The 10,278-nt window shown below is 41.7% G+C and overlaps 1 protein-coding gene across 7 annotated transcripts in view; it reads right to left on the bottom strand.

Moving 5' to 3' along the window:
- Nucleotides 1-636: 636 nt before the first annotated feature.
- LOC307020464 (ephrin type-A receptor 3-like) overlaps nucleotides 637-10,278 on the bottom strand; it is a 93,856-nt gene continuing 84,214 nt past the window's right edge. For 5 of the 7 annotated variants that reach the window (XM_079651825.1, XM_079651829.1, XM_079651830.1 and 2 more), the window contains 6 exons: nucleotides 9,040-9,101; nucleotides 5,912-6,121; nucleotides 3,801-3,950; nucleotides 3,469-3,662; nucleotides 2,258-2,398; nucleotides 637-2,033 (listed from right to left, as the gene is read on the bottom strand). In XM_079651825.1, coding sequence (XP_079507951.1) covers nucleotides 1,934-2,033; nucleotides 2,258-2,398; nucleotides 3,469-3,662; nucleotides 3,801-3,950; nucleotides 5,912-6,121; nucleotides 9,040-9,101 — 857 coding nt within the window. In that variant the 3' untranslated portion in view covers nucleotides 637-1,933. The remainder of the gene's footprint in view (nucleotides 2,034-2,257; nucleotides 2,399-3,468; nucleotides 3,663-3,800; nucleotides 3,951-5,911; nucleotides 6,122-9,039; nucleotides 9,102-10,278) is intronic. The other 2 variants (XM_079651826.1, XM_079651827.1) reach the window with 2 other exon arrangements.

Here is a 10,278-nt window from a genome sequence, read left to right on the forward strand (position 1 = left end):
GAGCACTACATGCTTCCGTCTGCTGAAAAGCTCTATGGAGATGAGGAATTCATTTTCCAGCATGATCTGGCACCTGCCCACAGTGCCAAAACCACCAGTAACTGGTGTACTGACCATGGCATTACTGTCCTCGATTGGCCTGCAAATTCCCCTGACCTGAACCCCATAGAGAATATGTGGGGTATTGTGAAGAAGAAGCTGAAAGACACCAGACCCAACAATGCTAATGAGCTAAAGGCCGCTATTGAAGCATCCTGGGCATCCATAACACCTCAGCAATGCCACAGGCTGATTGCCTCCATGCCACGCCGCATTGATGCAGTAATCCGTGCAAAAGGATTCCCAACCAAGTACTGAGTGCATTAATGGACATTTTCAAATGTTTGATTGTGTTTTTCTGTTATAAATCTTTTTTTTTTACTTGGTCTGAGGAACTATTCTAATTTTTTGAGATAGGATTTTTGAGTTTTCTTAAGCTGTATGCCATAATCAGCAATATTAAAATAATAAAAGGCTTGGAATATTTCAGTTGATTTGTAATGAATCCAGAATGTATGACATTTTTGTTTTTTTAATTGCATTACAGAAAATAAAGAACTTTATCACAATATTCTAATTTTCTGAGACAGTCCTGTATATATATTTTCTCTTGCTGAAAAAAAACGTCCATTCCAATGCTCTTTTTCATAAAGAAGACTAATGAGACTGGCCTTATGTTAACATCCAGCCGTTTGAACTGATGATAGGACTGAGTATAGTAGTAATGGTGGTATGTTGCCCAGATGAAAATGTCAATGTTAACTGTACATGGCACAACACTGGATAAACACTTTCTCAACAGTGTCACTCTAGAATGACCTTGGCAACACCTTTTCTTAACACGAAACACTATAACTTTCTTATCACACCTGAAACATGGGAAGGCAAACTTTTAAGCTGAAATATTCCTAACAACATCATACTGCGACAGCCGAATAGACAATGTTGTTTAGAATAGACAGCTTGTGATGGAAGAGTAAAATGTATCTGTGCTGTAACTGCAGCTTAAGCAGTTTCCGCTGTTTATTTGCACCCGATAAACATCAAAAGTGCAAGCAGACTAGCAAAGGTGCTCTGGGTCTAGTTGCTGTGGAAGTGTGTCTGAGAGCAGTCACTAGGGAAGCCCTTGTCCTGGTCAAAACTCTATTCAAATGATTCATACTTCCATCCTTCATGAGCTGGCAAAATCTACATCCCTGTCTATCTCTAAAGGTCCATTTTCCTGTTCACCCCACCCACACATTCATGATATCCATAATCTCGGCTCACTTATTGACTCTCTGTATAAAGAGAGCAATGGAAGGGGCCATACAAGTACTAAGTTATAACTCCCATTAAACCTCTCCACCATTACAAACGTTAGGTCCATCTCTACTGTTGTGGGACACACAGCCCATATAAACATATATCTACACATATACATATCTTCTGACCCTTTTTAAACTCTTCAAGGTGAAAACTCAGAACAGAAACAAAATGACAGTAAAAAAACAACAACTGTACACCTCACAGACAGTGATGATAATTATATTCTGATTCGTTTTTTTTTGTCATTTCCTCTGTTAAGAATTCTTTATTGGCTGATATGAAGTGAAATGGTCTGGGATGCTCTAGATGTGGCCTTGTTGTTGGACGTGTGTCTCTTTGTAGCTCCATAATGGTGGCTGGGTTACTGAATGCTAAAGCCAGTGGTGCCCATCGAGGGTAGGAAGAATGGTGAAATTGCGAGGAGATGAAGGAGTCAAGCGTCCATGTTGTCTCCAACTCAGGGTGTCTCAAAATCAATGGAGGCCCAGAGCACAGAGTATCCATAACAACTCCATTTAAGTGGGGAAACTCTTCTTACGGAGCATCCATTTTGGCTCTGTCTCACTGTGTGTTTCTGTGGAAACTGTTATACTTGAACGTGCGTCCCCTGGGTCTGCAGGGTCTGCACGCTGGACAAAATCTTCTTCTGGTGGCCGGCAAGATTCACCCCCATTTTAGCCAATTCACTACAAGAAAGACAGAAATAAATAGTTTTCATTAATGACCCATGAAGAGAAAGAACATTGTTTCTCAAATGCCACGCAGCTGCTGAGGATGTCTAATATACTTGTGTTAGTCCCCTTGTTTCATTTGAAATGGCACTCGAGTGGTATAAAGCATGTCTTTAACTGACTATGTTGACCTTTTTGAGTGTTTCATTTAACTGGGATAATTCATCAGCCGTTTGTACCTGACGCTGATGTAGAGGATTGAGTCCAAGCTGACATATCCAGCACTGGAAAAGTTCTCCTTATACTGGCCCATCTTGATGGCCTCCAACCACTCATCCACTGTGTTCACACTGAACTCTGGGGTGGTCGGGTCCTCCCTGCTGGGATACAAAGCACACTCACAACTTAATGAAATGTTGTACTGTTGAGTGGCCAAATAGAAGTTTCTGGTTGGTGCTGAGGTCAATTATTTATCTCTGGAGCATAAGGATGTGTCAGCAGCACACTGATGAGCCAGTTAATGCTCAATCATGGTGCTCTATCTGCATTTTGGCAGAATTGCTTTCATTCTGCAACAACTGCAGTAAGAAGGACTCAAAACCACTGTGAAAAGAAAACATGAACTATAACTTTATGTACCCATTAATGGGTAAGTATGATTAATGATTTATCCCCCCACTGCCCACAAGGACGTGCGAACATGACTTTACTTGTTGGACCCTTTGACTTGTTTGCTTGCTTACCATTACTATAAATTGATATAAATGATGTCTGTGTTTAGTCATTTGCATGCTCAAACGTAATACCTTGTAGAACAAATTGCATCTGCTCTTAGATACAATGTGCTTCTACATACCATGCTGTATAAGGTTCCATTAAAGGCATGCCATAGTCTATGAGACTATTCTTTCTGGTCACGTTGTTATTTGTGTCTTCGGTGTGTAGACCTTTGTTAGCAGTGCTCTTGAGTCCCAGTTGCCTTTTCGGTTGTGGTGGAATTTCTTATTTTGTCTTCTATCATCTTTGAAAGGGACTCAAACATGTTCTATAGCACATTCTGTATGCTGTTCTGGTTCTAGCCTGAAGTGTTAGCCTGAAGTGTAACATGTAAACAAATAATGATATTTTAGGGATCTGTGCAATCCAAATGCATATGGGAATATGTATATGCCAACCCACAACCTTATATACTTACCACTTCATTGAGAATGTAACTTGGGTGAGACAAGAGATACAAATGTAGTACTTCAAGTTTGTTATTTAAAACGGAATAAGATCAGTAATAGTGTCTTCTATGCATGTACTTATCTTCCTATAATATAATCAAATACAAAATAACTGATTGATGAAATGATATTGACTTTAGATGTGATGACAAAAGACATCCTTGGATGCTTATAGCATGTGCATGTCAGTGAAAGGGATGCATTTACAGCTTTCTCCCACTGACCATTCTGAGCTGTTGGCCAGCTCTCTGAGGCTGGCCGGGTTTCTGATGAGCTTGTCCAGGATTGTGACGATCTGTCCAAACTTTGGCCTGTCGCTGCGTCCCTTCTCCCAGCAGTCCAACATGAGCTGGTGCAAAACCACAGGACAGTCCATCGGAGCGGGAAGACGGTAGCCCTCATCTATTGCTTTGATCACCTGCAGGGAGACAAAATCAAGTTCTGTGATCAGGGAAATAAGAATATCTATGAAAATGCATTGTTATAGTTAAGAATTTAGCTTAAGATGGAGAAAAACATTTGTTACTTTAACTGCGACATGGTGTTTGTGACTCACATCCTGGTTGGACATCTCCCAGTAGGGTCTCTCTCCGTATGAAATCACCTCCCACATGACGATACCGTAACTCCACACATCGCTGGCTGAGGTGAACTTCCTGTAGGCTATGGCCTCTGGAGCTGTCCACCTGATGGGGATCTTCCCTCCCTGCAGATAGTTTACAACACAGTCAGCACACTCTTATATTGTAATGGTGTAAATATGTTGCTTTATTAGTACGTTTATTAGCGGCTATAATAAACCCAGAGTAGGGCTGTCAGATCAAATTATAACATGGTGGCTGCGGAGAATCTTGGTGCAGCGTTGCCTTTAACCACAGAGCACTTAAGGATACACACTTGTCTCTAATCTGCTAACAACACACAGGGTTACCCTTGCTCCAGTGTTTATTCTTACACTTGACTTTCTTTTCTATCTTTTTTCCCTCCTCCATGCTGCTCCTGCCTTTGTTGTTGATGCACAGATCAAAAGGATTCCATAAAACCCACAGTATGGACACAATAGGCAGTACAATACCCCGCCCTCTCTTTCTCACTTCGCCTCACACTCACACACGTACACCACACCTCTATAGGGCTCAGTTGAGCTTTTTAACATGCGGCAGCTGCCTCTGCACCACCTAGCACTCCCCATCTCTGCTTGGTCAAAGTCAAATAAAAGACAAAGCTGCCAAGTCACTCGGCACTGTACTTTTGTTTCCACCCCCACCCCATTTTCTTTATTTTTTTTCTCTTAACTGCTCTCTCTGGATCATTCCCCTGCCTTCTCTTATTCTCTCTCTCGCTCTCTCTCTCCCTCTCTTATTTAATATACACTCTTCTCTCTCTGTCTCTTCCCCATCTCCGCCTCGCCCTCTCCCTTTCTCCCCCGCTTCATGCCTGCAGCTCTCCATCTAGGTCTCCTGACATCAGTGGGTGTGTGTGTGATTGCAATAGAGCAGTCAGCGGCTGATACACTCCTCCCAGGGCAATGCTAATGCCATATTAAAAATAACATCCCCAACACTTCCTATGAATATGAATAATGCCATCTCCTTGTAGGCATTTTAGATGAGTTACTCCACAGTGGTTTAACTCACTGACGGTTGAGTTTCTTCATTCTCTCTGTGCTCTGTGAGAGGATGGTGATGTTACCAAAGACTTATTTGAATTGAACATATGAAGGAAAAACGCAAAGCTTGCTTTTGTGTATACTTTTAGTTTTGTGAACTGTATACGTTTATCAGTTGCACAGTGTCATACAAAACTTAAACTGTAATGCAGTAACTCAGTTCTGGAGCCCTATGTTTTGACAAAGAGTCGTCTACGTGAATTCATTCTATTCAGGTTAAGTTCCAGATATTATCATGGTGTCAGGTCAGTTGTCACATATGGACATAGAACTGAAGCTTTCTAGTGTGTTTAACATATTTTACAAATTCAGGTCGGGCAGTTATTTTCCAACATTTCTATTGTAAAAAACAAGCAAAGCAGTTAATTTCCTCTGTGTTCATATATCTTGTTCAAGGACCTTGTTAAAGTTATATAATATAAACATTTTCTGAGTCCTGATTTGAGTGAGGTTGCCAGAATGTAAAGAGCAGCATCTATTGTTTGAGTTCATACGTATGAATGGGAATATTACCTAAGTAATGGTAAGCAAGGGTTTTTATAAATAATAAACCTTCAAGTTATTTTCTGTGGAGCTCAACCTAAGTTTATAAAGTTACAACTTAAAAACACTTCAGTAAAAAGTTAGCAAACACGTAGATCTTCAGGACAGAGCTGACTCATCTCAATTCTACCAATTTACTTTGGCCATGTCAAACAAGCCAAATAGGTCAAAATGTTAGCTATGTTATTGTGACATAAAAAGAATAAATTGGTGAAATTGAGATTAGTCAACTTTGTCCTGAACATCTGTGTGTCTCCTACGTCTTTTTCAAGTTTGCTATCAGCTCTGATCTTGTTTCCAGAGAAATGGATACTTGGTCAGATCAACTTCTTTATTTTGTGCATGTTGCATTGTTTTATTGACTGAAATGAACTATGTAGAGGTCAATGGGAGGGTACACTGTAACTGGAGACAACATTAGTTCATGACAGCGGCAGCATGTGTGTGTGTCTTACCCTCGTGGTGTAGGCAGCCTCTGGGTCGTCCTCCAGAACTCGACTCAGGCCGAAGTCGGACACCTTACACACCAGGTTGCTGTTGACCAGGATGTTACGAGCTGCCAGGTCTCTGTGAACGTAGCTCATGTCCGACAGGTACTTCATACCTGAGGCGATGCCACGCAGCATGCCGACCAGCTGGATCACCGTGAACTGCCCGTCATGTTTCTGTAGGGAGTGAAGACGGGGAGATGAATTAATATGCAGCACAGAGTCTGAATGTTGACATTAAGATGCAACATTAGGGTATTAAGGTCTTCCTCTTCAGCCTCAGCAGGAAGTAAAGGTTTAAACGAGGATAGAAGCATCTTCAATGGCACCAATCTGCTTTTAAGGAGCTATGTGAAAGAACTTTGAATCCTTTAAAGCTCTTGTTAACCCAGGGCTTTGACCTCTCTCTGGGGGGTGGCCAGCAGAGGATAAACGTTTCCTCCCTTGGGTCAATTGAGGATCACCCAAATCTCCTACTGGCAGAGGATTGTGTCTGACAGAGCAGACAAAACGTTCCTCTCTAACACTGACGGCGTGTGCAAGTAGAGCTCACTTGGTTTCAGATTTGATCCGTCTTTGGCAGAGAGAAGAGCCTGTTGATCGATGACGGTCCGGCTCACCTTCCTCTGCCAATTATTTCTGCCCTGGGTCAACGGTCCCCGTTAAAAAGCCATCCATGTTATCAGTCACCCTCTCTCCTTTATATAACCTCTCCTTCTCGCCGTCCCTTCGTCCTCTCCATTCATCTCTGTCTGTCCTCAGTCTCTGTCTCAGACAGAGAACTCTGTATTACTTTGAATCAGTTCTCATCCATGTTTCTATCTTCCCTCATCTTTCTGCATCTTTGCACCCCTCCTCCCCTACCGCGATCCTTCTTTCTCTCTCACTCCCTCGGCAGCTGTGGAGTAAGTTAATTAGCCGGTGGTTTTGTGAGATGCTGATTGATTGGACTGTCTAACAAACCTACAGACTTCCTCTATCAATCTGCCCACCACGTTGCATTGCCAGGAAGGGGCAGGGCAGGGAGAGAGAGAGGAGACAAATGCAGGGCAGGGGGGTTAGACAAGGAGATAAAGGAGACAGATGAGTAAGGTGATGATAGAAAACGAGACTTTTTGACAAATTCTTGAACCTTACTTACGTTTTTACCAGAAAACTAAAAGGAGACGCTTACAAAGAGAAATGATAGAAAGGCTACAGCGGGTAGAAACAAGGAAGCTAAGAGAGGAAGAGCTTTTCCAATAGAGCCATGGTTTTGTTGTTTCCGAGGGACAACTACTTAATAAATGGTCAGCGTAATTAAAGACACATATGGATGCCAGGCGCACGGATGAGTTGTAAAACCCATAAAATCCCATCATTTTATGGAGCCACTGCGGACAGTCTTTATGACCGTTATTACACTACATACTGTAACACACAACACACGTGGGTGTATGTGTGATTTTGTGTGTGCACGTGTTTCAGGCCCTTTTAATATGTCCGATTTCATTTGGTTTTGCTCAGTGTTGCTGATGGGATTGGTGTCTATTTAGCGATGGGCCTATCATCACAGGCTTAATGGTTTTAGAGCTCTGCGGTGATTTTACTGGCCGACAAACAACTCTGAATATGAATCAGGGGGACTTTCAATGTGATGCACACCAGGGCTGCAACGGGCTATTCATCTGTGTATGCAAAATGCAGGGCTCCTCATCAACACGGCTACATTTGCTTCTTCTGCCGCATTATGTCTAAGTAGAGGAGTCATGAATCAAACATTAATCAACATTTACAACATTATTTGATTGTTTTCGGCTTCTGCAATCAACTAGGGATCAATACTTTAGTGAAAGTAATTACATTACATGAATTGAAATACTTCAAAACCTTGTGTCAATTATGAGAAAATACATTAGATTTCCTGTATAGGATGGCTTTAAGAGTAATTTTTTAAAAACATGTTGTGACATATTGAGTGGCAGGCTCCTCTAACTCTTGTCATAATGTCGATTTCAATAACAGTCTCCCTTAGATGTTTAAGTCTGTTCACTGATAAGGGATTCAGCAATAACCTTGGGTAATGTCTGCCTTTAGGACTCAATTTTGTAATACACCAAAATGAATGTATACTTACATTTTATTCAGTTAACCATTGTTGTCTTTTATTGAGACTTCAGCTAAATAAATGTCTCTAGAAATATTTGTGCTGACTATATTTCTGTATTTAGTAATGATGCAGATATCTTTGGAATTACTTTGGCATTGAGAGGTTATTTTCAATGTTTTTTCTCAGTTGCTGTCTTGACTGTTGTGGTATTACATTACACTCTGTATGAGCTGTTCATTTTTGTATCCCCTGACAAAGCGAAATGTTGCTCACAAAGCAATACACTTTTCTTTGCTTTATTGCCTATTTGTCAGCAGTGTGCTGCTTTTCTCGGCCCTGGGATATAGTCACTAAGATCATTTCATAGACCTAGTATCAACCATCGGGTGATAAAATTGCGGGGAGGCCAAACATCCCTCTGACTATTTCTGTTCCCATCCTTTTCTCTGTCCACACTAAGAGCAAAGTATGTTTACTCAATATACCATACTATCAACACTACCTTCCTGTATGTACTGTTTGATAATAACAGAATTACTGCATGACAACACTTATTTGATGGATTATTTGTCTACGTACAGTACACTGGTTGTGTTGTCTTTTGATATTGAAAAAGCTGCATGCCAGAAATAATGTTTTATTTCTAACAGTTATGTACTTTTTCCAATTTTCTAAAACTGTTTTTACTCACACTCATAATGTGGTGACAGCGTGTAAAAAGGTGGTCCAAAACGTAGAATGGGTCCTTGTTAACTCAAGCCCTTGGTATAAAACTTTGTGTGTGTTATTGCCAACAAAAAATGAAAGGCAATTTCATTCAGGAAGCTCTTATTATACTTTTTAAAAGAATGTGCCCTCAAGTAAAGCAATCTGGGGTTGTTGGAATTTCAAACATTAGACATTACAGCTGGGACATCATTTTCAGCATGGCCTTTGTTAAGACTTGCAGCCCTAACCTTGAAGGAAATGTGTGCTCCATGTTTCCTCCAGCTGAGCGGTTACTCACCTTGAGGAAAGTGTCCAGAGATCCGTTTTCCATGAACTCCGTTATGATCATCACTGGTTTACCTACGGAGGCAGATAACAAGGCTGTTGTTAGTGGAGCAGAATTACAAGGAACAAAGACAGCCACCATAAAGAGACCAGGACAGAGGAATAGTGGAGTCCACAGCTGTGACCAGCCTCCCTCTCTGACTGTCTCTTGGGGATAACATGGCATGTCGTCATCAGTCACACTGACAGCTTCTAATCAGCCCTCTCCATAAACGCCAGGAGATAATTAGAATGGACCAATCCACCAGAATATGCGTGTGTGTATTAGGGGGCCTCCGGAGATCTCATGAATACTAATCAGCCTCAAGGGGAAAGGGGTTGTGGTGGGATCGCTATGTGCACCTGCACCTGCATGAGTGTGTGTGCGTGTGTGAAGAAGGGGTGGTTGACTGACGGGCCCCGCGCACTATAGTCCCCTGCATTGCATCTGGTGGGGCTTACAAATCATTAACAAAGTACCTTCAATCACATGTACACACGTACACACACACACACACACACACACACACACACACACACACACACACACACACACACACACACACACACACACACACACACACACACACACACACACACACACACACACACACACACACACACACACACACACACACACACACACACACACACACACACACACACACACACACACACACACACACACACACACACACCAAAAAACAGCAGCAGCAGTTGTCCTTTTACAGCGGTCTCCCTAGGTACAACCCCCCTATACAGTAGCTGAGCTTTGCCAATCACAGAAAACATGCATGTCCGTTACAAAAGATGGCGTGTATGTGAGAGCATACTGTAGCTTGTTAACACAGACTATGTCAGTTGTGATGAATAGGTCACATTTCCCACATCAGACCTTAGAGATGCTGGGTAAAAACCTGGGGGAGAGATAAAGACATCACGAGAGGGGGGAGCTAAAGAGTAGCAGACAGGAAGCGCCTTCCTCTATAATGCTTTCTTAAAGAACACAGTGAATAGGAAAAAGTAGAATTTTCCCAGAAATGTCCCCCCCTACAAAGAAAAAACGGTCTCCTGCCAATGAGGTCATACACAATGCTTTGACAACTTGTGGTAAAAAAAACTTGCCAATAAAGCTCCATTGAATTTAAATTGTGACCTGAATTAAAAAAATAATAAGTTAAGATAGGAAGAAATGAATGGAGAACAAATCGAG

The sequence above is a fragment of the Notothenia rossii genome, assembly GCF_949606895.1.
Source record: "Notothenia rossii genome assembly, chromosome: 9".
Taxonomy (NCBI): domain Eukaryota; kingdom Metazoa; phylum Chordata; class Actinopteri; order Perciformes; family Nototheniidae; genus Notothenia; species Notothenia rossii.